The following is a 25,017-nucleotide window of genomic DNA, read 5'->3' on the forward strand; positions in this document are numbered from 1 at the left end:
GACGTGGCCCATCTTAGCTAGGGTTTTGGTTTAGGGTTTATGCAAATTCGTTTGCGCGGAAACGATCGATTCCATGACGATCAAGTGCGTTCCCCTCGGTAAGCGATCGAATGCGGCATAGCTCGGACTCGCTGCTAGATTTTTTATCTCCTTTGGTGGATTTCTTCATGGATTTTGATCCAGGAGCCGGCCAGGATGTGGGCAAGAGCTGTGTAATTGTGTCCATGGGAGGAAAGAAGATAATGTTCGATTGCGGGATGCATATGGGATATCAAGACGAGCGGCGCTTCCCAGATTTCTCGCAGATCTCCAAAACCGGGGATTTTACTCACGAAATTGATTGCGTCATCGTCACACACTTGTAAGTAGTTTTCTTTCTTTTTTTTTTTTTTTTGGTTCTTGTGGATACGCTCAATGTTTGTGATCACAGCCATTTGGATCATGTTGGAGCTCTACCATATTTTACTGAAGTTTGTGGTTACGAAGGACCTGTGTATATGACTGTAAGTTGTGTTTGTCCTGTTGAAGGATTCTCTCTATTTCTATTCTGCAGTATCCAACAAAAGCTTTGGCTCCGATCATGCTGGAAGACTATCGCAAAATTATGGTTGATAGAAGAGGGGAAGAAGAACAGTTCTCGACGCTTCACATTCAGCAATGCATGAAGAAAGGTATTCATTCTTGTGTAGTTTCAACACAGTTGGTTTTGCTAATGCGTGCTCGAACTATAGTCATTGCTGTGGACTTGAGGCAAACGATTCGAGTTAGCAAGGATCTAGCGTTCCGCGCTTACTACGCTGGACATGTAAGCCCGCTAAACTTTTAGAAATTAGAAAAAGAAGAAAATCTTTCTTACATTTGCTTGCAGGTTCTTGGAGCTGCTATGTTTTATGTGAAGGCCGGAAACAGTACAGTTGTTTATACGGGTGACTATAACATGACTCCGGATCGTCATCTTGGAGCGGCTCAGATAGACCGATTGAAGCCGGATTTACTGATCACCGAGTATGGCAATCGAGTTCTCTTTCACGCTTCTCATTTTGATCTGCAGATCGACTTATGCTACAACTATTCGTGAATCGAGGCTGGCTAAAGAAGCAGAGTTTCTCAATGTGGTATGTGAAAGAGGCTCATTTTTTTCAGCATTTATACAGCATTTGTCGATAGTAGGTACATACCTGTGTCAGCAAAGGTGGAAAAGTGCTCATACCAATTTCGGCCCTCGGCAGAGCTCAGGTATTTTATGATTTATTTCAGACAGTATCATATCGTTGGTTTCAGGAGCTGTGCATACTTCTGGACGAGTACTGGGAACGCATGAATCTTAAAGTTCCCATCTACTTTTCTGCCGGTACGATTTTTCTTTTGCATTAATTTCGTGTGCCATTCTTGGTATCACTCTTAGGATTGACGATGCAGAGTAACGCGTACTATAAACTCCTGATAAGCTGGACAAATCAGAGAATTAAAGACACTTACGTGACTCGTAATGCTTTTGACTTCAAGCATGGTAAGAAGGACCTTCAAGTTCTTCGTGCTCGTTTTCTAACATCAAACTTAACAGTTTTTCCATTTGATCGGACGCAACTGGATGGCAACGGACCGTGTATACTTTTCGCTACGCCCGGGATGCTCACAGGCGGACTGTCCTTGGAAGTTCTAAAACACTGGGCTCCTGTAGAGCAGAATCTTCTCATCATACCCGGGTCTGGTTTTGCTTTTTGAATAGTTTTTTTATTTTTGTTGGTGCGCTTAAAGGTGATGGACCAGGTTTTGTCTCGCGGGAACTGTGGCACAAAAGTTATGTTCCGGAAAGCCCACGCGGGTAGAAGTGGACAAGCGAACGACAATAGATGTTCGATGCCAGGTTAGAATATCTTAATTTCTCTTTAAGAAATAGAGCACTAACTTGTGTTTGACGCAGATACATTTGCTCGCTTTTAGTGCTCATACGGACGCTAAAGGCATCATGGATCTTGTGAGACAAGTCGAGCCTCGCAACGTCATCCTCGTCCATGGGGAGAAACTCAAGATGGATGTTTTGAAGGCTCGGATCAACAATGAGCTCGGGATGCCGTGCCACAATCCCGCCAACCACGATGTCGTCGAGGTACCTTCGCACTGTCTCTTCAACGTCGAAGCCTCCAAAGAGCTCGTGTCTTTAAGCATGAGTTCGTACTACAGCAGCACACACTCGGCAATGGAAGACTCCGTGACTTCGGACAGATGCAAGCCGGGGATTCCTGTGGAAGGAATTGTGCTTACTACAAACTCATCCAAGATCAAACTGGTACATCCTTTCGAAGTTCCATCAGTTCTGGGTGAGCCGAAGCACGACATATCCTTTAGCAGTGAGGTGGAGATCATCTTGGAGGAGGAGGAAAGCGAAGCCGCAGGACAGCAATCCCACGATGCAGCGACAGAACCATCCAGCAAGAGAGTCCGGAAGGACTTGAAAAGGACTTTAAGCCTCGACTTGGAGCGTTTGCCGGAAGAAGCAGAGACCGAGGCCGAGCATCCCAAGGACCAAAAGTTCTTACTCGACATCAACGAAGTCCCGGTAGCAGGCTCGCCGGAGGAATCACAGCAGGTTTTCACTCCTACTAGCGAAGAACTCTCGAAGCTCATGACCAGCGTCTACTCGGAAGCTGTAAGCTGGATCAAAGAGCTCACTCTGGAGGACAACTGCGTGAGGTGTCGCAGCCTGGAGGTCTCTTTTCTCTGCGGGAAGCTCTGCAAAGAAGATGGCGCTGTGAAACGCAAGGCCAGCTTGGAGTGTAGATGGAAGTACGAGGAAAATGGTCTGGCGAACAGGATGCTGGGCATTCTCCGAAACTTTGCGGTACAAATCTGAGCGATCCAAGGTGATCTTTCACTCTTGTGTGACTTAACTTTGTTTCTTTTCCTTTACCAAGTGACTATCTTAGAGTTTTGGCGAGACCATTTTGATATCACTGCAAGTTAAAGAGGTCTTTGGAAAGCTTGGAGGTAACAAAGAACTTAATTTGTGTGAAAGCTCTATGGAATCTAACGTTAGCTCTTCGTCCCTCCATCAGTGCTTAAACAAGCTTATCAGGTTATGGGCCGACATCAGATGTAACAAGAGTTCGTTAACACGTCCTCCATCCAAGCGCCAAAAGAAACCATGGAATAATCTTCGATAAGTGGAGCACATGGGTGATAATATTAATTATACGTTAGTCTAATCACAGCTTTAGCAATTTTAAATCTCCCTCCACTTGGTTAGAACCCTAGCTGGCAGGGAACAGGGCGATGGTGCGCTTCCACGAGCCGCCGCTTGGCGCTTTGATCCTCCCCACGGTAAGAATCGCGTGCCAGATCGCTGTCGCGAGGGATAGTTTAGTGGAGCGCCTGCGCTCTTGCGAGAGATCTGGCATTTTTTTATCATGGATTTCGTTCTATGATGCGGGCTTCTTTGCGAGATTTGCTCTGTCCTGGCCTTGCAAGTGGATGATATATGCATCGATTGCGTGATCCTTGCGATTCTTGCTATGCCTGAATGCTGATTGAGCTTCGCGTCTGTGTCATTGACCCTGGAAGAGGCGCGAAGCTTTTTCACTGGGAAAATTCTTTCTTATTGTGTTGCTGTGTGTACAGTCCTTACAGCTGCTGGTACGAGTGACAAGCAAGGAAAGGAACGTCGTGGTGGTCTTTCTTTTCGAGGAGGAAGCTGAGCTCCAGTTTCCTGTGAAGGACTCTCTCGCGCGAGCTCGCAAATCGAGACTAGTATATTGGATCTCCGGCAAGGATGGACGAGCGTCTCCAAGTGGTGGTGGACAAGGCTCAAGTGGCTGATCACGACGAAAACGACGATAAGGAAGAGTGCTCCAAGTGCTCCAGGTGCATGAAGAGAGCCAGGCTGAGGAAATGGAGGCCGGGGATTTTCAGGAGAGCCAGAGTGGAGCGCAACCCGCTCGTGGCTCTCGAGAAATGCCGATCGAGTTACTATGGAGTTTTTGGAGCTCGAATTGCGATCATGGTCAGTAAGTAGAGTGCCAGTGACTGTATCAGTTTGGTGTTTGACGCGTCCTTCTTTTGCAGTTGATGCTCGCAATTCTGATCGGCTTGATCACCATCTTGACCTGGCACTTCACAACAGCTTACGCTACGAAGTCCATCAAGAGCCTGGCTTACAGCTTGCGGGTGGAGCTGCTAAAGAGGACCATATCCAGATCATGGAACTTGATAAGCACGACTCTGGACGCTACCACTACACTGGCGAATTTGTCCGACTATATGATCCCGAAACATTTCTCCTCAAGTGTTCCTGCTACACCAAATGGTTCTCATCCGTCCCACCAGGTAAAACAGTTTTCATTTCGTGCTACAGTCTTATGGACTTACGCACAGCCGCAGCACTTGGTGATGAGAAACATTACATGGGCGGTGTTCTCGAGTCGCCAGTCGCTGAAGACGCTGAGCGTTCTGTATTCAAACGGACAGCTACTGGCGTTTGACCGGAATCCTGTGAACAACAAAACTTACTACTTGTTCTCCAACAACTCAGCCGCTTCCACTTTGGGTACAGAGTTTCTCGAATTTGTTGAGTCCTCGACACCAGGTCAGTGGTACAAAGAAGAGCTGAATCCTTCTACTGGTCAGCCCATAGATTCGGCAGTTTCCATACCTTCGGTGAACTTCAGTGACTACACTGGAAACGTATCTACCCTCAAGACCGGCGAAACGTTCTGGCACGTAGCAGTCGGCTCGACGGACAACGAGTGCCTCTTGTCATCGGCGGCCGATGTGAGACATCCAGTTACAAACGAACTGATGGCAACAGTGGTCGTAACTTCAGCACTTTCGGGGATCAGCAACCTGATGAAGGACCTTGCAAGGAACTACAGTGGATCTTTCTACCTTACTTCCTACGATGGTCTGCTACTTGCGTCATCCAGCAACCATTCTCTTGTGAGGGTGTTATCTCATGGGCCAAAGTTGACACCAGCAGTGGACGCGCAAGATTCCGTCATCAGAGATGGTGCAAGGTGGCTGCGAGAGTATCACACCGATAGCATTCTTGCACAGAAGGAGGTTCATGCCGAAGACGTCGTCCTCGGAGGGAAAAAATTTTATATCGACTCCTTCTATTGGAATTTAACTGGACTGCCTTTGGTAAGCAACTGGTTATCTAAGCTCCTCCATTCTCAAACTTTTACATTACAGATCGGAGTAATATTACTGCCACGATCCTACGTTTTGGGAGATGTCGATGACAGGGGCCGCACCACGCTCATAATCCTTGTCTCGGTGGCGATAAGCATCCTCGTTGTAGGATGCTTGTTGATACTTATTTTCACAAGCGGAGTATCCACCGAGATGAAGCTTCGTTCCGAGCTTATAAAACACCTTCATGCTAGGCAGCGCGCAGAAGCATCTAGCAATTACAAAAGTCAGTTCCTTGCTAATATGAGGTACGCTCTATCTACATGTTCGATAAATCTTTGTTGACACTTTTTTTTATTTTAGCCACGAACTCCGAACACCAATGGCTGCTGTTATTGGTCTTTTGGATATACTGCTTACAGATGCATGCCTCACAGTGGAGCAAATTGCTATCGTCTCTCAGATCAGGCACTGCTCAACAGCATTGCTACGCCTCCTTAATAATATTCTGGACTTGAGTAAGGTAGCTTTCAGTTTTGGCGCTTCAAGAATCGGCATTGAATCTGTTTTTGACAGGTGGAATCAGGAAAGTTAGTTCTTGAAAAGGTCGACTTTAACATTCGTCATGAACTTGAAGCTGTGATTGACATGTTTTCTGTGCAATGCGTTGACATTGATATCGTTCTCGACCTCGCAGGTAAACGTTGTCTGTGCAGTCTTCGCTTGTATATTAATCTTGTTGGTTTTTTAGATAACGTTCCCCAGATGGTTCGTGGGGACTTAACAAGGACAGTTCAGATTTTTGCGAATTTGATTGGCAACTCAATCAAGTTCACTTCATGTACTTAGTGAGCCAGCCAAGATTTACTGTGATGTTCTCAAAAATCTTTTCGTGCTGCAGCTGGGTATATTACAATACGTGGCTGGGCAGAACCATTTGTATCACGATACGAGCCGTTGGAAGCGTCAGGAGGTCACATTGAGAAATTCCTTTTGTGGTTTGAAGTTGATGATTCTGGATGTGGTAAGTTTGTTCCCATGACCATATTTTCTCCATAACAATTATTTGAGCAGGAATTGATCCAAGCAAATGGGAGACAGTGTTCGATAGTTTCGTCCAAGCAGATACTTCAACAAGTCGAACGTATAACAGACTTTCTTTACATTTTACGACACTGATAATGTTTGTGTTTCGTATTTCAGACATGGAGGAACCGGCCTTGGCCTTTGCATCGTCCGTTCTTTGGTTTGTATATCGTTTAAGAGCCTCTTTTCCTGATTTAGTAGCAAACAGGTTAGCAAAATGGGAGGAGAGATAAAGGTCGTGAAGAAGGAAGAGCCAGGAACTTTGATGCGGTTCTATCTTATGTACGACTCTCCATTCGAAGTATCCACTCCAGATAACACCACGCATTTGGCTCAATCGCCTTCTTTTCCTGTTGACATGAACCAATTCAAGGTAACTCAATCCTGACAACCAGAACATTGTCGTCGACAGGTTTACTTGTTACACAGGTTCTTATTGGAATGAAAGGAATGAAGCTGAGGTCTTTCCTGACTGACTGGGTCGCCGAACAGAGACTCGACGTTAGCAGCACTGAAGATTGGAACAGCCTTATCGAGCATATGGACAAGGAACTTCCAGATAGCGAAAGCAGCAAAAAGTTATTGGTCGTCCTGGACACGAGGCTACTGCCAGCGAATCTCGAGGCCCTTACGGATCACCTCAACGCGCTAAACAACTTCAGCAAACGAGGTGCTCTGGTATCCTGGGTGTTGAATCATGACACACCAGCATCAGTGAAGATGAGGATACGTGACAAAGGATACTCCATCATGGCCAACAAGCCTCTCTACAAGTCCAAGCTTTTCATGCTGCTCAAGTCGCTGGTAGGAACTCTACCAGACAGCTTCTGCTTCATTCCCGGGCTCCAGTGGAAAGATGGCATCCTTGGCCTCAGAAACACTAGCGTGGATTATGCACAGGACACTATTTGGTACGGCAAAGAGCCCCCGAAGGCACTGGAGAGATTGTCGAAAAGAATGGACCTCATCCTTGGAGAAGTTGCGAGTCACGTATCTCAAAAGACACACTGTGGAGACGACGAGGACGGGTTTAGCAGCACCAGAGGCTCGCAGGACATCAGCCACAGAGCGATGGAGCTCAAGGAATACACAGACGAGGAAGGAAAAGAAGTGGAATTGGCAGCAAAGATCCAGCCAGCTCCGTGTGTTTCGTCAAAAATACCGCCAGTAGCTCCCAAAACTCCGGCCACTGTGGAACAGACCGTCAAGCCTCGGGCCTCGCTGACGGGAATACACATACTCCTCGCGGAAGACACGCCGGTGATCCAAAAGGTGGCAGTGGTTCTTCTCAAGAAACTTGGAGCTACTGTGGTTGCCGTGGCCGATGGACAGGCCGCAGTGGAGGCTTGGAAGGGGAGCTTGAAAGATCATGCGGTAGTAGACGAAGAGCGCAAGCCATTCGATCTCATTCTCATGGACTGCCAGGTATGGAGCTAGATCTTTCTCGTTCTCGCTGATCCTTGAGAAAACTTTTGGTTCCAGATGCCGAGAATGGATGGATATGGTGCCACTAGAGAAATCCGCAAAGCCGAGGAGGGCAGTGGCAGCCATGTCCCAATAGTGGCGCTCACTGCTCATGCGATGTCCTCGGACGAAGAGAGGTGTTTGGAGGTGGGCATGGACGCGTACCTCACCAAGCCCATAGATTGTAAGCTCATGGCCACCACCATTTTATCATTGACAAAGAAGATTGTATGGACCTAGCAAGAAAATCTAAAGTCAATGTAAGTCAAATAATGTGAAACCAAGTGAAAGTCAAAGAAGTCAAGTCATTGTATAAAGTCAAATTAAAATCTTTTTATGCGCCCAGGAATCTCCAAGATTCTCCATCTCCTCGTGGGAAGCAATCAGAACTAGAGAGCACCACTATGCACCTGCAAGTGAGATTTCCCCAGCAGCTGGCAAATCCACACCCACATCCTTTTATTGGGATAGAGCACTGACATCTTCCTGTGGAAAATTCATGTTATAGGTATTTTAAAAGCATTTATACTATTAATAAATAATTTATCTTAATGACTTGTTAATATTCAATTTCCATGATCAAATTTTTTATTATGTTGTGGCCATATATTTTTCTTCATTCTGAGTATTTTATAATGTTTAATCCATCATTTTTACTAGTAATATTTTGTATATAGTTTTAGAAACATTATTAAATATATGCATGTGATCCTTTAAGAATGCTACTAACAACTTATAAAAATATACCATTTCATACCATTAAGTTTTTATATTTGATTTTCTTTTCTAACCAAATATTATTATATTGCCCATTGTTCATCTATCTTAGTATTAGTCAAATACAATTGTGACTATTAAATAAATTAATTTTAATTAATTTTTAATATTAAGTAAAATATTACCTTTAGATTTAAATAGATATCCATAGATAGAAAACACTGATAGCCAATATATATTCTTCATCAAACATTATTTATTTATTTTAAAATTATTGGTAAGATAGAATACAAAACTTGAAATATCTATATTTGAAGGTTTGTTATTATATAATATTTTAGTGCTATTTAGTTATTTGTATTTCATCGTTTATATCTTTATGTCATTATAGTAACACTCAATTGGGAAAACAAATTCAACTTAATACAAAAGAGCATGAACATATTTACCTTTATGTTTGAAAAGGAAATGCAACCTATTATTCAGAGGTAAGTTAAAATTAGTATTAATCCATTATTAATTCATTTTGAATTTTAGGCCATGAGTTATACAACATATTGGATTGATGGAAAACAAGTTTCTTGAATAGATGCAAATAAGAAAACAATAGATAGCATTTTAATTGCATCGAGGAATTGACAACAACCTCGTATTCGTTTTCCAGGTATGAGGTAAACTCTGGACCATTGAAGAGAATTGGTTCATTATTGAGTAAACAACAGTGAGAATGGAGGAAATGTTTGATCAAGTAAAACCTTTGGATGGGAATATTTTTATAAATCCAAAGTTCTTTGAACAAAGATATATCCAGAGTCCAAAATTCTCAACACATGTATGTCATTTGCCTCAGCTGGCTCAATAAATGAGCTGCCCAAATAAAGCATTCAGCTAGAGTAGTCCAACTTTTGAGAGGCGTATCAGAATTTAGGGTTAAAAGATGCAAGCCGGGCCTGGAAAGAAGATCCCTTAACGACTCTCAAGGTCATCTTCCAGATCTGGGGGATCCGTGGCAGCGGCAAATCGGACATGCTCCACTTCTACAATGCTTAAGGTTATTTTCCAGATCATTGGGAGTGGCAAATCCAACAAGCTCCACTTCTAAGACGCGGCATGCTGGCTCTACGATCACCATCCCCGGAGCCAACATCGCCAAGGTTGCTACTTCAAGGATCTCCTAGAGCCCGTCCAGCAGATCCTGGAAGGCGAGGTGGTGACAGCGCCGAGGATAGGAGGAGTGCAAGAACAAGAGACATGATCAGTGGTGGCGTAAATATATATAAACACACAGTCTTCTGTTTCGTTTATGAAAAAATCTTCTGGAGTTTCTTGAAAACTATGCTGCGACTTTGCGTAAGCTTACAAAAAAAATGAAAACACAACAAAAAGTCAAGTGGACGATGATTTCAACCGCAAGGTATGCGTAACTATGACAATACTCACAGGCGCTTGAGTGAAAAGTGCAAGAAATTCAAGGAGTTTAGGAAGTGATGCTGTCGTTGTCCAGGGTGCAGGGAAAGGCAACAGGACCTCTTTAACCTCATGGGATCCATGTATTCTGCCGTGTATTTCATTCAGTAGAGCAAGATGTATACTATCGAGAAAAAGCTGCTGGAATGTATTCAGCTCTCCATTTTTGTTTCCCTTCCTCTTCTTCACGCTCTCCGGGCGTGGCAATCACGCCCAACAAGAGGGTGGCGGCAATTTGTTCCACTGGATTCTACACGCTGTGGAACCTCCCTCTTCTCGGGAAGAACTCTGTATGGAATCATCACTTCTCAGCTCGGGGATATCACCACGTCGCTGAGGCCAGTGCAAGAGTTTTTGAGACACAACTTGGGCTACAAGCGCCATTTCCTAGGTGTGGCCGCAGGCGTGTGCATCAAGTTGTTGTCTCGTCGTCACAATCGCGATTGTCTTCGGCCTGTGCATCAAGTTGTTGAACTTCCAGAGACGATGAAGCATCGCGGATGTAAACAAATTAACGCTTAATCAATGGTGGTTACTGCGCCGTTACTTATGTAAGCATGGCGCCTGGAGCAGGTGCTACTCACGGGCGGTCTTCCGCCTATTGACGCTGGATGCACTGCCGGGGCCGTGTATCGTGCTTGTTACAAGCGTGTCCTGCTCCAAAACATGAAGTTTTACCAGTGTTTCCCTCGGGATGAAGAGCTCGTCCGGGAGATTGTTTTACACTTGGCAAGTAGCGAGGATGGAGGGGTGAGTCGATCTTTTCTTGCCATTTATATTTATATAAAGTGTGTGATAGGTGCTTCTTCCATCCCCAAGGAGCTTTCAGTTGCTTGGCTTGACAGGATTGGGATCACAGTCTGGCTTTGAAAAGCTTCACTTGAAAAGTCTTTTCCTTCTTTTCTTTATGTTTTTCTTCTTCATTCACTCTAATTTATTTTTTCTTTTATTTCCTTCAGGTTGGAGCGAGCATGGGATCCTGTTCTTGTACCCGGCATTAGCAAGCAGCTTAGCTACACATTTCTTCGAGCGGTAGGATATTACCAACCTTTTGTCTCAAACGCTTTTTCTTTTCACACTACTTCATGTATAGTTTGAGAACTGAAATGTACATAAATGTGAACTTGTCAGAGGCGACGGCTGCGTCCATACCAGGAATAAGGCTGTGGATCACTAACGAGTTCATGCACTCTGGACTCCGCGAAGATGGCTATCATCTCCTTGCGATGCTAAAAGGACTTTCCTTTAACTTTCGAAATTCCTTTATTGTTTTGTGAGTTCCAGGCCTTTCTAAGCGCTGGGAAGTGAAACGGACGTCGCTGTACCTCTCTCGTTTGCGGGTCAGGGTTAGGGCTCCACATGGAGGGAGCAATGACGATGATATGAAGCGCAGGGTAAGCGTAGCTATGACAATACTTGTTTACTAGTGCTGCTTGATGCTCACAGGTGCTTGAGCTGCTGCGGAGGTGTGAAAAGTGGAAGAAATTCAAGGAGTTTAGGAAGTACTACTTGACCTCGGTTCCCACCGAGGATGCTGCTGTCGTTGTCCACCCGCTGGAGGTATGTTGTCTTGAGGCTGTTTAGATGCTCACTCAAGTTTCTGGCCGCCACAGAAGAGCACAACCGCAGAGCAATGGAAGCACGTAATCACGTATAACAGGTCAGAGAAATCTCTCCAGTGACACTACGTAATGACATAACGCTTTTGTGCTTGCAGGACTTGTTCCCAGCGCAGCTGCGAAATTCTCTACACACTTTTACGTTCGGAGTATTTCCCTCCGGAGCACAACAATGGGCGTTACATGATCCTGCATGTATGGAGAGGCGAGCAGCACCCTGATGCAGTATGGCCAAGCAGCTTTACAAAGCGTGCTCGGAGGAGACGGAACAAAAAGTATCGAGAAGAGTTTCATGCGCGATCATCGTCACCGCCGGTGCAGCTACAGGTTCTTCCATTCTCTTCGTTTAAGTTTTCCCTTGACTCATTCCCTTTTGCTCCAGGCCTACTGTGTAGGTGAAGGAAACGACCAAGTTTCATCGTACTTTTCAACTGTAGCTGCCGAGCCAGAGGTGTGGCCCCGCACTTACGCAGCCTCATATCGCCGATTGTGGGATTTAGTGAGGCAGATTGCAGCGATCGACAAGGAGACGGGAACTTGTCCTCGAGAGCTCTTGGAAGAAGCCAGCAAGCTTGAATACCGTTGTTGATGGGGTGACTTTCATCAAATAGATTGTAGCATCATTCTGGTAAGCTTTTTTGTTGATGCTCGCAAAGGACGAGATGATCAAAGCAGCACTCACCAGAGAAGGTGTTGCAATCTCAAGAGCTCGGCCATGGAAGTTGTTTGCAGAAAGCTCTTAATGAGCCATAATAAAACACGTCCTCTTCATATTGTAGTTCCTTGCTTGAAAAAACTACAAGTCATCAAGGGACATTGTTTTTTCTTCCACTCTAAATACTCATAACACTCACGGACGGATGGTGGGGCTCCTTCGGCATTGAAGTACTCCTCCCAGGATCTCTTCTCCTTGTCAAACATTTCAATCACTTGGACTTCCATTCGTTTTTCCCGCAACCAACGTCCGATTTGATTTTGGTCCGGGCATTCTTTTCCGCTGGAGTGGTGGACGATTGCAGGGCCGCTACAGCTGCTTGGTACATTCTGGTAGGCCGTGTACAATGATTCGATGCCTCTCTTGAACAAATCCAGTGGCAAGGAATCCATGGCGGCCACACCTCCCTCGCCGATTGCAAGTTTGTCCCCGGTTTCAACTTCAATGTTGCCTAACTGGTGTAGCTTGATGGTGGAGGCAGAAATCGTCTTCTTGTTTACCACCATAAACTCTGCGCCTTTACCCATGTCCTTGGTGAGTTGTTGAAGCACTTCACTTTCTAATATCATCTTCAACCTTGCCAGAAGGTCCTCACCATTTGCTACTGCTTCCTTGTGTTATTTCTGGAGAATCATCCACAAGACAAGCATGGGTATATAACTGTGTCCACTGAAGCTCACAAAGAAGTCACCTCTTGCCCACAACTGCCTGCATTTGTCTTCATAATGTGGAGGTTGCTTGCTTGTGTAAATAAAGTATTTGAAAAAATAACAATGTGCTGAAGATACATTATAATTGTCTTTGAGTAATAGAAAATGTAAAATACTAACTCAATGTGAACTATGCTGAGAGTCACAAGTCATCAATTCTCTACCAGTATGTTTTAACATTTTGTCACTGCAAGTTTTGGGACTGGATTATCAGGCACAGCTGATCTACACACACCTCGTCTAGGTTCAGTCAACTTCTTTTTTCCTTCTCAATTTCCTCTCTTGTTTGCAAGACAAGTAGGGGCCTGCTTGTGGAAGCAACATTGATATTACTGGAGGAATCCTTACTATATTTGGGACGTCTGTTCTTCACGCCCACTGCTGCCCTCATGTTTGGCACCATGTTTTGGGATGTTGGCTCAAAGAGGTAGGCAAGCTTTAATCCTGAGCTTTTCACAAAGCTTATGTTTACTTTGCAACCTCATGGGATCTATGTATTCTGCCATGTATTTCATGGGAGTTTGCAACGTAGTGGAGTTGTTTCAGTAGAGCAAGCTGAGAAAAAGCTGCTGAAATGTATTCAGCTCTCCCCTATGCCTTTGCTCAGGTAAAGCTATATAGCTTTGGGTATGGTGGCAAGAATCTTACTTGAAAGTGTCGTTGATCATCAAGCTATTCTACACTTTTGTTCAGGCAGTTCCATACGGATGGCCGCAAAGTTTTTATGGTCCGTTTTCTTTTCCTACTTCCCCCTTCTCTTCTTCACGCTCTACGGGATGATGGCCGTGGCAATCACGCCAAACGAGAGGGTGGCAATTTCTTCCACTGGATAAAGACATAACCACCCCTAAACCCTAAACCCCTCGTGTTAAGATGGGTGCTCTGTTATCCCGGCATCAGTGAAGATAACAAGCCTCTCTACAAGTCCAAGCTTTTCATGCTGCTCAAGTCACTGGTAGGAACTTTGCCGGACAGCTTCTGCTTCATTCCTGGGCTCCAGTGGAAAGATGGCATGCACAGGACATTGGCAAATAGCCCCCAAAGGCACTGGAGAGATTGTCAAAGCAAATGGACCTCATCCTTGGAGAAGTTGCAAGTCACGTTTCTCAAAAGGCACACTATGGAGATGACGAGGACAGGTTTAGCAGCACCAGAGGCTTGCAGGACATCAGCCACAGAGCGGAATACAAAGACGAGGAACGAAAAGAAGTGGAATTGGCAGAACACATCCAGCCAGCTCCGTGCGTTTCCTCAGCAATACCACTAGTAGCTCCCAAAGTTCCGGCCGCAGCAGAACAGATCTTCAAGCCTTGGGCTGCGCTGACTGGAATACACATACTCCTTGCGGAAGACACGCTGGTGATCCAAAAGGTTGCGGTGGTTCTTCTCAAGAAACTTGGAGCTACTGTCGTTGCCGTGGCCAATGGACAGGCCGAAGTGGAGGCTTGGAAGATCAAGTGGTGGTAGACAAAGAGCGCAAGCCATTCAATCTCATTCTCATGGTATGGAGCTAGATCTTTCTTGTTCTCGCTGATCCTTGAGAAAACTTTTGGTTCCAGATGCCAAGAATGGATGGATATGGTGCCACTAGAGAAATTCGCAAAGCCAAGGAGGGCAGTGGCAGCCATGTCTCAATAGTGGCACTCACTACTCACATGAAGGAGAGGTGTTTGGAGGTGGGCATAGACGCATACCTCACCAAGCCCATAGGATTGTAAGCTCATGGCCACCACCATTTTATCATTGACAAAAAAGAAGATTGTATGGACCTGGCCAAAAAATTCAAAGTCAATGTAAGTCAAATAATGTCAACATAAATCAAGTGAAAGTCAAAGACGTCAATAAAGTCAATGTAAGTCAAATAAAGTCTTAAAGTCTTCTTATGCGCCCAGGAATCTCTAAGATTCTCCAGGCAGCACAAAGATCCACGCAAACGCTCCAGGAAGCAATAGCGGAGCTAGAGAGCACCACCAATCACACCGATCTCGCAACATACGCTTCCCTGCTGAGACGATGCGCCCGCGAGCGAGATCTCCCCAGCGGCTGGCGAATCCACGCCCACATCCTCGCGTCGGGACGGGGCAGCGACGTCTTCCTCTCCAATCTTCTCCTCCATATGTATGGAAAATGCGGCAGCCTCGCCGATGCGCAGCGGATCTTCGATCTTCAGGCTCAGCGGAGGAACCTCTACTCGTGGACTGCTATGATCGCAGCAAATGCCCAGTGCGGGCATTGCAAGGAGGCGCTAGTGTTGTTCCATCGCATGAATTGTGAGGGCCTGAGGGTTGCAGGGGTGACGTTCGTGGCCGTGCTAGGCGCTTGCGCTAAGCTGCGAGATCTCGCGCAGGGCCAGCACGCACACCAACGAATTCTCTCCAGCGGCGGCTTCTCCAGCAACATCGCGGTGGCAAATTCGCTGATCACGATGTACGCCAGCTGCGGATTTATAGATCTCGCGAGAGAAGTTTTTGATGGAATGTACATACGAAACGTTGTCTCGTGGAATTCGATGATTGTAGCATATACCCAAGCCCGGTATTTTGGAAAGGCGTTGGATTTGTTTGACAAGATCAAAGTGGAGCCGGACAGGGTGACTTTTGTCACTGCGCTTGGTGCCTGCTCGGATTTTCAGCAGGGAAAAATGATCCACGACAGGATCTTGGCTTTGCAGATCGAGCTTGATGCTGTTCTTGGAACCGCGCTCTTGAATTTCTACAGCAAGATCGGCCGCTTGAATGAGAGTAGAGATGTCTTTGATGCGATTCAAAGGAAAGATCCTGTCTCATGGTCTGCGATGATCGCCGGATATGCCCAAAACGGGCATTGCAAGCTGGCAGTGGAGCTCTTTTGGAGGCTCGACCAGGAAGGCATCCATGCAAACCAGGTAACTTTCATCAGCGTGGTTGACGCATGCTCCGGCCTGGGAGATCTTCGCCAAGGGAAGGGACTACACGCGAGGATACTCGAGCTGGGCTTTGACAGCCATATCACCGTCAAGAACACGCTGCTCAATCTCCACGGCAAGCTCGGCAGCCTCGAGGACGCCGAGAAGGTGTTTCACTCGCGGGAGGAGAAGAATGTGGCGTCCTGGAATGCGATGATCGCCGCGTATACTCGTCACGGGCATGGATCCAAAGCAGCCCAAACGCTGGAGCTCATGGACTTTGAAGGGACAAAGCCGGACGAGGTGACTCTCTCCGGGATCTTCGACGCTTGCGGTGACATGGGCGATTTAGCGTCGGGGAGGAAGCTCCATATCCGGATCCGGGGAGGAGAGCTCGAGCAGGACGTCACGGTTGCAAACAGTCTTATCAACATGTATAGCCGGTGCTGGAGCGTGGTGGAAGCTGAGCTCGTTTTCCATCGGATGACAAAAAGAGATCTTATAAGCTGGAACAGCCTCATTGCAGCAAATGCCATGCACGGGCATCCAGCTGAGGCTCTCGATCTCTTCCGGGAGCTCAGCCTCGAGGGCTTTGCCGCGGACAACTTCACGTTTACGAGCACGTTGTTTGCTTGCAGCCATGGTGGCTTTCTCAAGGAGAGCCTGGAGGTGTTTGCGTCCATGGTGGGGGATTACCAGGCGGTGCCATCGCCGCAGCACTATGGGTGCGTTTTGGATCTGCTTGGGCGGATGGGGAAGCTGGGCGAGGCCGAGGAGTTGATCGGTGACATGCCTTTGGAGCCTGACTCTGTGGCGTGGATGAGCCTCTTGGGTGCGTGTAGCACTCACTCGGATGCCACCAAAGCTTCTGGACTGGCTGATAGTCTTGTGGAGCTCCAGCCAGAGAAGGCTGCTCACTATGTAGTTTTTACTAATGTGGCAACCAAGTTTGAATAGCCATTTTCGATTCAACTTGATCCCAGCTCGCAAAGATTGAGAACTTTGACCCTTGGTTATGAAGAAACGTTCATCTTCCTTCGTTTCTTTCTTACGCTACTTTCTTTCAAGAGCGGCATATCTGGAGAAGCAAGCAAGTAAAGTTCAAACAGTACTCAGTTAGGGACACGAGATAGATTCAAGTTCAATAGATTCCCTCATGAAGAAAATAACTTTAGGCCCAACTTCACGCCCTGATCGAAATGTTTTTGCGGCGGACAAGGGGAGGTTCAATGTCAGCCCTGGGATAAGGAATGATCGCTTTGACCTCTGACCTTCTTCCTGGAGAAAGCTCTAGCTTATGATCGTTTGATCAAAGGTCTACACTCTACTCATTCATTCTGGCCCTTCCTCAATGGCTTTCTCAGCATCTGCAGGCCGTCGTTGCTGCAATATAAAACGTAGAGAAGTTTCAGAAAGAAATCTCTTTCTTACGTTATACAGACACCATTCCGATCCACGCCTAGCCAAAGGGAACATGGAACGCCATCTGCATCATAGACATTTTTTTTTATAGCATTACCCTCCAGGATTTCCAGCCAAGATTTGAGTTGGAAAAACGTCCAAGGTCCTTCGTGAGGAGCAGATACATTTGTTCCACCTTGCATTCTCTATTGTTATTTCTTTTTAGATATTAAAAATGGAATTAAACAGTCCACCAATTCTAGTGAGCAGTATAGTGATATGCATATACCTCCACGAGGAACGTGCTGTATGTATGGTTTTTTAAGCCGGTAAATCTCCATATGGCATTAGACATAGAAAGTTTCTAGCTTTACCTATCTTATTGTTTTCAAAGTAGACATATGAGAGTTTCTTCCAGGTAATAAAATTCTACTCGATCATCTCTCGAAAAGTTTGCTTGGTCTTGCGCACATTCCCTTTATGGGCAAATGCTGACAATATGGTGTTTCATGTTACAATGTTTCGCTAGTATATCTCTTGCTTTAGAACTAAAGGATCAAACTTCTAAAACGGAAGCATCTTCATGAAGATTCTTAGTAGGGTTTAGGGTTTTCCTGGGTTCTAGCAGATGGGAAGAAATGCGATGGCGATGGCGCTCGCGAGGCGCTGGATCGCAAATGCGCGCTGCTCGCCATCGATCGGCAGCTCCAGGTACGTGGCGGGGATGGAATGCAGGGCAATCCCCGCGAGATTTCTCTTCACGGCGGAGGAGCTTGAGCAGCAACCGAGCAGCAGCCACCCGCCGGCGCCAGTGGTCCGGCCCTCGATCACCTGGGGCGTGGTGGGCGACAAGAACGCGCAGCGCGACGGCCGCGAGCGAGTGCTGGATTACCTGCGCGGCGAGGGGATCAACACCGACGAGTTTGAGTCCGTGGAGCTCCCCACCACCGTGGACGTGATGGCCGAGCGCCTGGATTTCCTCAAGAATCTGGGCCTGGAGAAGATCCACATCAACGAGTATCCTCTCGTGGTGTGCTGCAGCGTCAAGAAGAACATGGTGCCAGTGATCAACTACCTCGAGGCGCTGGGCTTCTCGGCCGCGGATCTCACCAAGCTCCTGCGAAAGTATCCCATGGTTCTCCATTCGAGCGTCACGGTGGACATCCAGCCAGTGGTGATCTATCTCATGGGACTGGGAGTTCCAAGATCCATGGTTCCAAGGCCGCTCGTCAAGTACCCGGACATGCTGGGCTTCCGGCTCGAGGGGACGATGAGCACCTCCATCGCCTACCTGGTTAGCATCGGCGTCCACATCCGCGCCATCGCCGGGATCGTGCTTGAGTTCCCGGAGATCCTGGGGATGAGAGTCGGCAACAACATCAAGCCCAAGGTGGACTTCCTGTGTGGCCTGGGCATGCCGCGCGAGGCCGCCGGGAAGATCCTCGAGCACCACATCCAGATCCTCGCGCACGACCTCTCCCGGATGAAGGACAACGCGGCGCTGCTCGAGAGGGCGGGTGTGAGCGGCGATGGATTCCCCGGGCTGGTGCTGCAAATGCCCACCGTGCTCGTGGATCCGATCGACAAGCTGGTGGAGTCCCTGGCGGACTGGCTGGAGAAGACGCTCAAGGTCCCGCGGGCGAGCACCGGGAGAGTTCTCGAGAAGTTGCCGCAAGTCCTCTACCTCCATCGCCGCTTCGCGGCGGCGCGCGTGAGTTTCTTCCAGGCCAGGGGATTCACCACGCAGGAGATCGGCAAGATGGTGGTGCTGTGCCCGCAGATCCTTGTGCTGGATCCCCGATCGATGAGGGAATCGATGGAGTTCTACGTGAAGCAGATGAAGCGGAGCATCAAGGAGCTGGTGGAGTTCCCGGCCTTCTTCACGTATGGGCTCGAGGAGAGGATCCGGTTCCGCTACAAGCGCGTGGCGGAGAAGGGTCTGAGCTTCAGCCTGGCGTGGTTCCTGAATTGCAGCAATGCGGTGTTCCAGCAGAGGATCGCCGGGCCGATCCACGAGGGCGAGAGGGCCGAGGGATTGTTCTTGATGGGTGGTCCTGTCCGGCAGCTCGCCAAGCCCTCCTCCAGTGACGATGAGCTCGATGGTAGTGACGACGATGACGATGGAGATGATCGTTACGATCAAAGAGACGGCAACGATGTTGAATTCTAGAGGCGGAGGATGCGATTCTAGTGATCCTGCGCTCCCCGATGGAAGATGAATCGCTAGATGGTGATCTTCCAGTTTGAGTTCGCTGGAGGGAGAGCTACTGTTCTTGGCGCCCAAATTTGAAAATATTGATCTAAGAATATTCACGGTTGCTCTTTTCGATGATGGTTTTCTGCCTTCGACATCTGGTGGAATGCTGATCGGCCTGCAAATGACTAGCACAAGACACAGTCTCTTCGAGAATCATTCGAGATCACATACTTCCCCGCTGATTTGCTTTTGCCTCTGTTTGGGACTTTCACGCCTTGATGCCGGAGGAAGCTGTCGAGGGAGAAACTTACTTCACGGAATTCCTTGACTCCATTCTACTCAAGTTCAAGCAGCGCTTGACAAGATGAGCCTTCAGCAAAACAGGAGAGTTTTCGCAGTTTCCATGTCCCTGGCAGCTGGCTTTGCGAATGGGTTCATGATGTTCAGAGTGATCTGCACAAGAGATATTCTCCACGGCTCATCTTAGTTATGGCCAGAATGAGCTTTATTTTTCCTGCGCGAGGTGCGATTTGCTTTGAACGTTTTAATGTTCTTTAAGGAGGCAAACAACCAGTCGAGCTCTAAGTTCCCAGGAAGTCGCGCTCAAGGTGGTGGATTATGGTGTAGATGTTTATGTGAATAAACATAACAAGGAACAACCCCTCTCCCTCTCCACCATATTCATGCTCACACAGGTTCCTCTCCATTGCGAAAGCGAACCCCCAGCAACGCATTATCATATAACATCTCCATGATTTGGCACTCGCAGTTGGATGGATGCAGAGTGACAGTAATCTCTCCGTCATTCTGCATAAACGAGAAGTTGATGAATAAGATTTCAAAGCCGAACTTCTCACTCACTTCTGGGTAGTCCTTTGTTTTCATATATAACTCCTTGTACATGGCAAACTCTTCCTCCAACCAGCAGTCTGGACTTTTCTCAGGCCAAATTTCCTCAGGACTAGCATAGTACCGCCAAGAAGCCTGTGCAGATACAGCAATCAGATGAATCTCAAGATTGACTTTTACTCACATCTTCAAACACTTCAAAGCGGCCTTTGGGTAGCGCCACCCCAGTCCCCAGTGTGGTCTCAGTTGCGTGGGCATCTCTTCAACAGCCCTAATCCATCCTGTGCATCTCACCAGGAAGAAACAAACTTTGCGGATCTCGACCTTGTCACAGGTCCACTCGCACTCCTAGGGCACTCCTAGCTTTTGGGTCTGGCGCCCAATTTTGAAAATATTCTCTAATTGTTTCTTTTTTAGGGCTCTTGGTGAGCGGGAATAATTTTGAAAGCAAAGCCCTTCATCCTAGGGTTTAGCGAGATCGCTGTCTCAAAGGTAGGGCCTTCAAGGCGATGGAGCTCGCTTGCGAGAATGGGAGGTGTCTGGTTTGCAAGAGGGAGCCGCCAGAGCAGGAGATCCTGCCTTGCGCCAGCTGCGGCTGTCTGTGGCATCTTCAATGCCTCAAGACGCCCAAGACCCTGGGGGATGTTCGTCCCGACTGGGAGTGCCCGGATTGCGAGTACGATCCGGCCAGCAGCGGGAAGCCGCCGCCAAGCGGTGGTGGTGGAGATAAGGCGCTGGTGACAAAGATCCGTGAGATAAATGCGGATAACACTCTCTCCGACGTCCAGAAAGCAGCGAAGCGGCAGAAGCTACTAAGCAATGGTGCTGTTCCGGCTGGAAGTCAGGAAGATCGAGATGAGTTGATTTGCATCTTTTGCCAGGGCCCTCTCGATCGCCCAGTCACGGTATGTTTCCTTTCCTTTTGTTCTCTCTTCTCTGTTCTTTCTTTCTGCAAGAAAACTAAGTTCTTTCTCCTTTTTTTTCTAGACACCTTGCGGCCACAACTTCTGCCTTAGATGTCTCCAGAAGTGGTTCGCCCAGGGACACAAGAAATGCGGGAAATGCCGGGTGGATTTCCACCGAAGTTTTATTCAGCAGCCAAAGATCAACCCGGTGCTTGTGCAAGCCATTCGAATGGCCAAGACTGCTGCCAGTGGAGTGAGCTCATCAGCTTCCAAGTCCGTCCAGTTCATCCAAAACAAGCACAGGCCAGACAAAGCATTCAAGAGCGAGAGAGCGAAAAAATCCGGGTTGTCAAACGCGTCGAGTGGAAGGATCTTCGTCACGGTTGGCAAGTATCACTTCGGGGCTATACCAGCCGAGAATGACCCCGAGAGGAACTTGGGAGTTTTGGTTGGCGAGACTTGGGCGGATAGGATGGAGTGCAGGCAATGGGGTGCTCACAGCCCCCACGTCGCGGGAATCGCTGGGCAAAGCGACAGAGGTGCTCAGTCTGTGGTCATGTCTGGCGGCTACGAGGACGACGAGGACCATGGAGAATGGTTTCTCTACACCGGGAGGTGAGATTCACCTTGTTCTTACATGCGTTCTTTATGGCTTCCATTTTCGTTGCAGTGGTGGCAGGGATTTGAGTGGTAACAAACGAACGAACGATCAATCGTTCGACCAGGTCTTTTCGAAATCGAACAGAGCTCTCTCTGTAAGCTGTTTGAAAGGGTACCCCGTACGCGTTGTGCGGTGAGCTTGTTGTTTTTGTTTTTCCTGGTTCTAGTATTTAGTAAGTGTGTTCTTGCAGATCGTCCAAAGACGTGCGTTCTGCTTACGCACCTCAAGAAGGCCTGAGGTACGATGGACTGTACAGAATTGAGAGGTGCTGGCGAAAAATCGGTCTCAAGGTAAGAGTGGTGTTTACTGTAATCGTTGCTAAGTCGTGAACCAGGGCTTTCTGGTGTGCCGGTATTTGTTCGTCAGGTGTGACAACGAGCCGGCACCCTGGACAAGGTGTGTGTTTCTGTAAATTCTATCGTGTATATTCTTTCTGATAATTCTGGTGATTAGTGAGGACTATGGCGATCGGCCACGTCCACTTCCAGAGATTGCAGAGCTTAAAAATGCCACGGATGTCAAAGAAAGGAAGACGGAACGGCCGGCATGGGACTGGAAGGTAAAGATTGTGTTACCTTCTTTCATTATGCTCTTTAACATGGCAGTTTTAGGAGGACGAGAATGTCTGGGGATGGACTAAGGCACCTCCAAGTTATAATCCGTCATCTGCTCGGAGGAAAAGTGTATCGTCAAAGGAAAAGGAACTGAAAACCAGTACGTACTTGCTTAAGTCATTGCGTACTCACGACAATGTTCTTTCTGTAGGATTTGGATGTGGCCTTTGCAAAAATGTATTGCAACGTCCGCTTTGCGCTCCTTGTGGCCACAATTTTTGTCAGTCTTGTTTGATTGGTCATTTTGCTGGCCACAAGGACGTTCGAGAGAGGGGCAATGGCCGACGGTCCCTCAGAGTTCGAAAGAACCAGAAGCTGTGTCCTCAGTGTAACAAGGACATCGCTGATTTCCTGGAAGCCCCTGCAGTAAGTAGACTTCTATCGGAATGAAGTTTTAAGTTTTTCTCTTGTCATCAGGTCAACAACGATATGGATAATGTCATTCAAAAACTGAAAGATGCCATTGCGGAACAGGAAGAGGAAAATCGTGATGCTGCTGCTGATGACGATGGAGATGAAGGGGCTGAAGAAGCGGAAGAAAACGAAGAGGCTGACGAACAGAAGCACGAGGATTGTTTTGGACGTGTGGTATAGTTTGGCTTATCATTTTTCTGTGGAATTGAAATGTGCTCATGCAGGATGCGAGTGTTACGGAGGGCAAGGAAATTGAGATGGCAAGTGCCATTGCCAAGAGAAAAGAGAAGGTGGATTTTCATGTTTAGTTTTGTTTCACTAATGCTTGGCATCACAGGATATAGCTGCAAATGCAGGAGTCAAGGTAAATGAGGACACGACTGTAAACGGAGAACTTTCTGTACTCAAGGAAAAATCGGCACGGAGAACGCTCAAGGTAAATGAGGATACGAATGGTGTACTATCGGTGCGCAAGGACATGAGAACAGTCAAGGTAAATGCTTTCTCTATTTTGGCCTCGATGAAGATTAATTTGGTGGATGGTTCCAGGGTTCGACTGGAAAACATTCCTTGGGCAAGGAAAACTCGGCCACCATTGATGTGGAGGTAAAAACTCCTTATACTTCGGCTTAACTGACGTTTAGCGTTTTGTATGGCAGGATGGCGATGAAGAACTTTCCATGAGGGGAGAAGAGGCTAAGGTGAATGCTATGAGCTCTCTTTACTTTCCCCTCACTAAGCGTTTTGTTAATGGCAGGAAGTGGGAGAACTTCGCTTGGGAAATGGCAAAAGAGCTGCTGTGGACATCTCTAGCATTGCAAAGAGAACCAGAAGTAAGGGAACTGTGGAGCAGAAGAAGTCTGTTGTCATCGTTTTGGATGATGATTGACTAGACTTTCATACATTTTAAGTTTTGGGAATATTCTTTAGTATGTTATCTTTCTCAATTCTTAACTTAATCGATTGTTAATATTAAGTATACAACGTGCGAAGAAGATGGTAGTCGTTTTTCTGTAACATACTGAGGAAGCCTAGTAAGCGTAGGGCACAGTATTCGCAGCGCCACCTCCTTAGAACTCACTGTAAGGAAACGTAACGAAACGAGAAAACTTTGGCCTCAAAACCTTTGATGTTCCTGTCCTTGCAAAACTCGCTCCACAAGCGCTCCAGGTGCTCCGTCACCTCCTCGTCTTGCTTCGATGCGTCTAGCGAGGCAAGGCTTGTAAGTCCAGTCCGCGAGAGCAGCATCCGGCAATCGAAATCAACCATGCAGTCCATCTGCGCTCGCGCGTCGTCCCAGCGGATGCCATCTCGCAAGCATAGCATCTAAGCATGCGTTTTCGTGCTCGTCCAGCGCCGCTGCCTGCTCCTCATGCGGCTGAGCTGCTCTGGAGACGAACTTGGACACCGCCTGAGCATAACTAATATCCCTTGAGATGAAGTTCCTGACAACATCATTAAGACCTTCCCTGGTTTCAAGGTCTCAGTTGCCTTGGGGACGGGTAAGTGGAGCATCAAATTCTCCCCTTACCAAAGCTGCTGGACTTGGTGTCCAAGGTTGTAAACTGCGACTTCTTCCCCGTGGACAACATGGTGAGTAACTCAAATCCTTGAAATCCCTGATCTTTATAAGTTCTCTCCACAAGGGGCGATCGGTTGTGCTTGACCAAGCTCGACGAGACCAAGTAAAACTGGTTTACTCGCAGCTTGCAGGACATCGAGTCCCGTCGCCTTTCCCGTTTGTTGAAATGGACGGCATGGAGTCTGCACCCCTGCGGGTCAAGGAACTGGTACTGCTGCTCGAAGGGATCCACAACAACAAACTCCTGCGATCGCTCGCCCTCGAGAGGCCACCTGTTGCCGCACTACCATGCCATCTCGGCTTGCACGCAGCACGCTCGCATCCGGCTTGGGCGCTACGACCTCCGAATCTATTACGACCACAAGTTGACGTGTAAGTTTTGTGCCTCTCCAGAGTTATATATGTTCAAGTGTTTTGCTGGACTAGATGGCCGGCTTGGGACACAGGATTCTAGCACGCAAGAGGAGGAGGAGGTATGTACATGTTTGTGTGCACAAACTTTGATTCTTTTCTTCTTGCCAGGTTCTAGCAAATGCTTTTTGCAAGGAGCGCACTCCGTCCTTCATGGAGAAAGAGTGTGAGGGACTGCACTGTGAAGCAATGTG

At 47.4% G+C, this 25,017-nt stretch overlaps 6 protein-coding genes across 12 annotated transcripts; all 6 read left to right on the forward strand.

The window, feature by feature from the left end:
* The first annotated feature begins 21 nt into the window (after positions 1–21).
* On the forward strand, positions 22–3,233 carry LOC9659235 (cleavage and polyadenylation specificity factor subunit 3-II). 4 transcript variants are annotated; one of them, XR_002993382.1, is made up of 15 exons: positions 22–98; positions 184–361; positions 431–503; positions 554–671; positions 732–805; positions 869–1,005; positions 1,052–1,115; positions 1,171–1,236; positions 1,282–1,351; positions 1,406–1,510; positions 1,565–1,706; positions 1,771–1,867; positions 1,925–2,864; positions 2,916–2,988; positions 3,057–3,113. XR_002993382.1 is itself a non-coding variant. In XM_002978681.2 (15 exons), exons 1-15 carry the CDS (start codon positions 74–76, stop codon positions 3,098–3,100), a joined length of 2,172 nt encoding a protein of 723 aa, XP_002978727.2. In that variant the 5' UTR covers positions 22–73; the 3' UTR covers positions 3,101–3,233. The 4 variants fall into 4 exon arrangements, 1 of the variants encoding a protein (XP_002978727.2); XR_002993384.1 differs by having other exon boundaries at positions 1,925–2,842; XR_002993383.1 differs by having other exon boundaries at positions 2,928–2,988; positions 3,057–3,078.
* Positions 3,234–3,247: 14 nt separating this feature from the next.
* Positions 3,248–8,012, forward strand: LOC9658678 (histidine kinase 1). Of its 4 annotated transcripts, none has more exons than XM_024683819.1 (14): positions 3,248–3,321; positions 3,619–4,000; positions 4,063–4,323; positions 4,372–5,136; positions 5,188–5,435; positions 5,491–5,650; positions 5,704–5,824; positions 5,879–5,968; positions 6,029–6,151; positions 6,202–6,271; positions 6,331–6,373; positions 6,422–6,586; positions 6,643–7,638; positions 7,696–8,012. In XM_024683819.1, the coding sequence occupies exons 2-14, from the start codon at positions 3,770–3,772 to the stop codon at positions 7,915–7,917; spliced, it is 3,495 nt and encodes a 1,164-aa protein (XP_024539587.1). In that variant the 5' UTR covers positions 3,248–3,321; positions 3,619–3,769; the 3' UTR covers positions 7,918–8,012. The 4 variants fall into 4 exon arrangements, with proteins under 4 accessions (XP_024539587.1, XP_024539589.1, XP_024539588.1 ...); XM_024683821.1 differs by having other exon boundaries at positions 4,378–5,136; XM_024683820.1 differs by lacking the exon at positions 3,248–3,321 and having other exon boundaries at positions 3,560–4,000.
* Positions 8,013–11,228: 3,216 nt separating this feature from the next.
* Positions 11,229–12,220, forward strand: LOC9658679. Its single transcript, XM_024683826.1, has 5 exons — positions 11,229–11,255; positions 11,308–11,421; positions 11,475–11,521; positions 11,579–11,807; positions 11,863–12,220. The coding sequence occupies exons 1-5, from the start codon at positions 11,244–11,246 to the stop codon at positions 12,067–12,069; spliced, it is 609 nt and encodes a 202-aa protein (XP_024539594.1). The 5' UTR covers positions 11,229–11,243; the 3' UTR covers positions 12,070–12,220.
* A 2,567-nt stretch (positions 12,221–14,787) lies between these two features.
* Positions 14,788–16,746, forward strand: LOC9658681 (pentatricopeptide repeat-containing protein DOT4, chloroplastic). The gene has a single exon (XM_002978685.2). It carries the CDS (start codon positions 14,788–14,790, stop codon positions 16,744–16,746), a length of 1,959 nt encoding a protein of 652 aa, XP_002978731.2.
* A 1,104-nt stretch (positions 16,747–17,850) lies between these two features.
* LOC9658682 (transcription termination factor MTERF4, chloroplastic) lies at positions 17,851–19,519 on the forward strand. Its single transcript, XM_002978686.2, has one exon. The coding sequence runs from the start codon at positions 17,915–17,917 to the stop codon at positions 19,358–19,360; it is 1,446 nt and encodes a 481-aa protein (XP_002978732.1). The 5' UTR covers positions 17,851–17,914; the 3' UTR covers positions 19,361–19,519.
* Positions 19,520–20,715: 1,196 nt separating this feature from the next.
* Positions 20,716–23,809, forward strand: LOC9658683 (E3 ubiquitin-protein ligase ORTHRUS 2). Its single transcript, XM_024683837.1, has 14 exons — positions 20,716–21,141; positions 21,224–21,756; positions 21,812–21,934; positions 21,993–22,092; positions 22,137–22,198; positions 22,256–22,361; positions 22,414–22,516; positions 22,568–22,782; positions 22,834–23,004; positions 23,055–23,120; positions 23,168–23,323; positions 23,380–23,436; positions 23,490–23,531; positions 23,588–23,809. Exons 1-14 carry the CDS (start codon positions 20,746–20,748, stop codon positions 23,717–23,719), a joined length of 2,262 nt encoding a protein of 753 aa, XP_024539605.1. The 5' UTR covers positions 20,716–20,745; the 3' UTR covers positions 23,720–23,809.
* Positions 23,810–25,017: the final 1,208 nt, after the last annotated feature.

The sequence above is a fragment of the Selaginella moellendorffii genome, unplaced genomic scaffold, assembly GCF_000143415.4.
Source record: "Selaginella moellendorffii unplaced genomic scaffold, v1.0 SELMOscaffold_38, whole genome shotgun sequence".
Classification (NCBI taxonomy): Eukaryota; Viridiplantae; Streptophyta; class Lycopodiopsida; order Selaginellales; family Selaginellaceae; genus Selaginella; species Selaginella moellendorffii.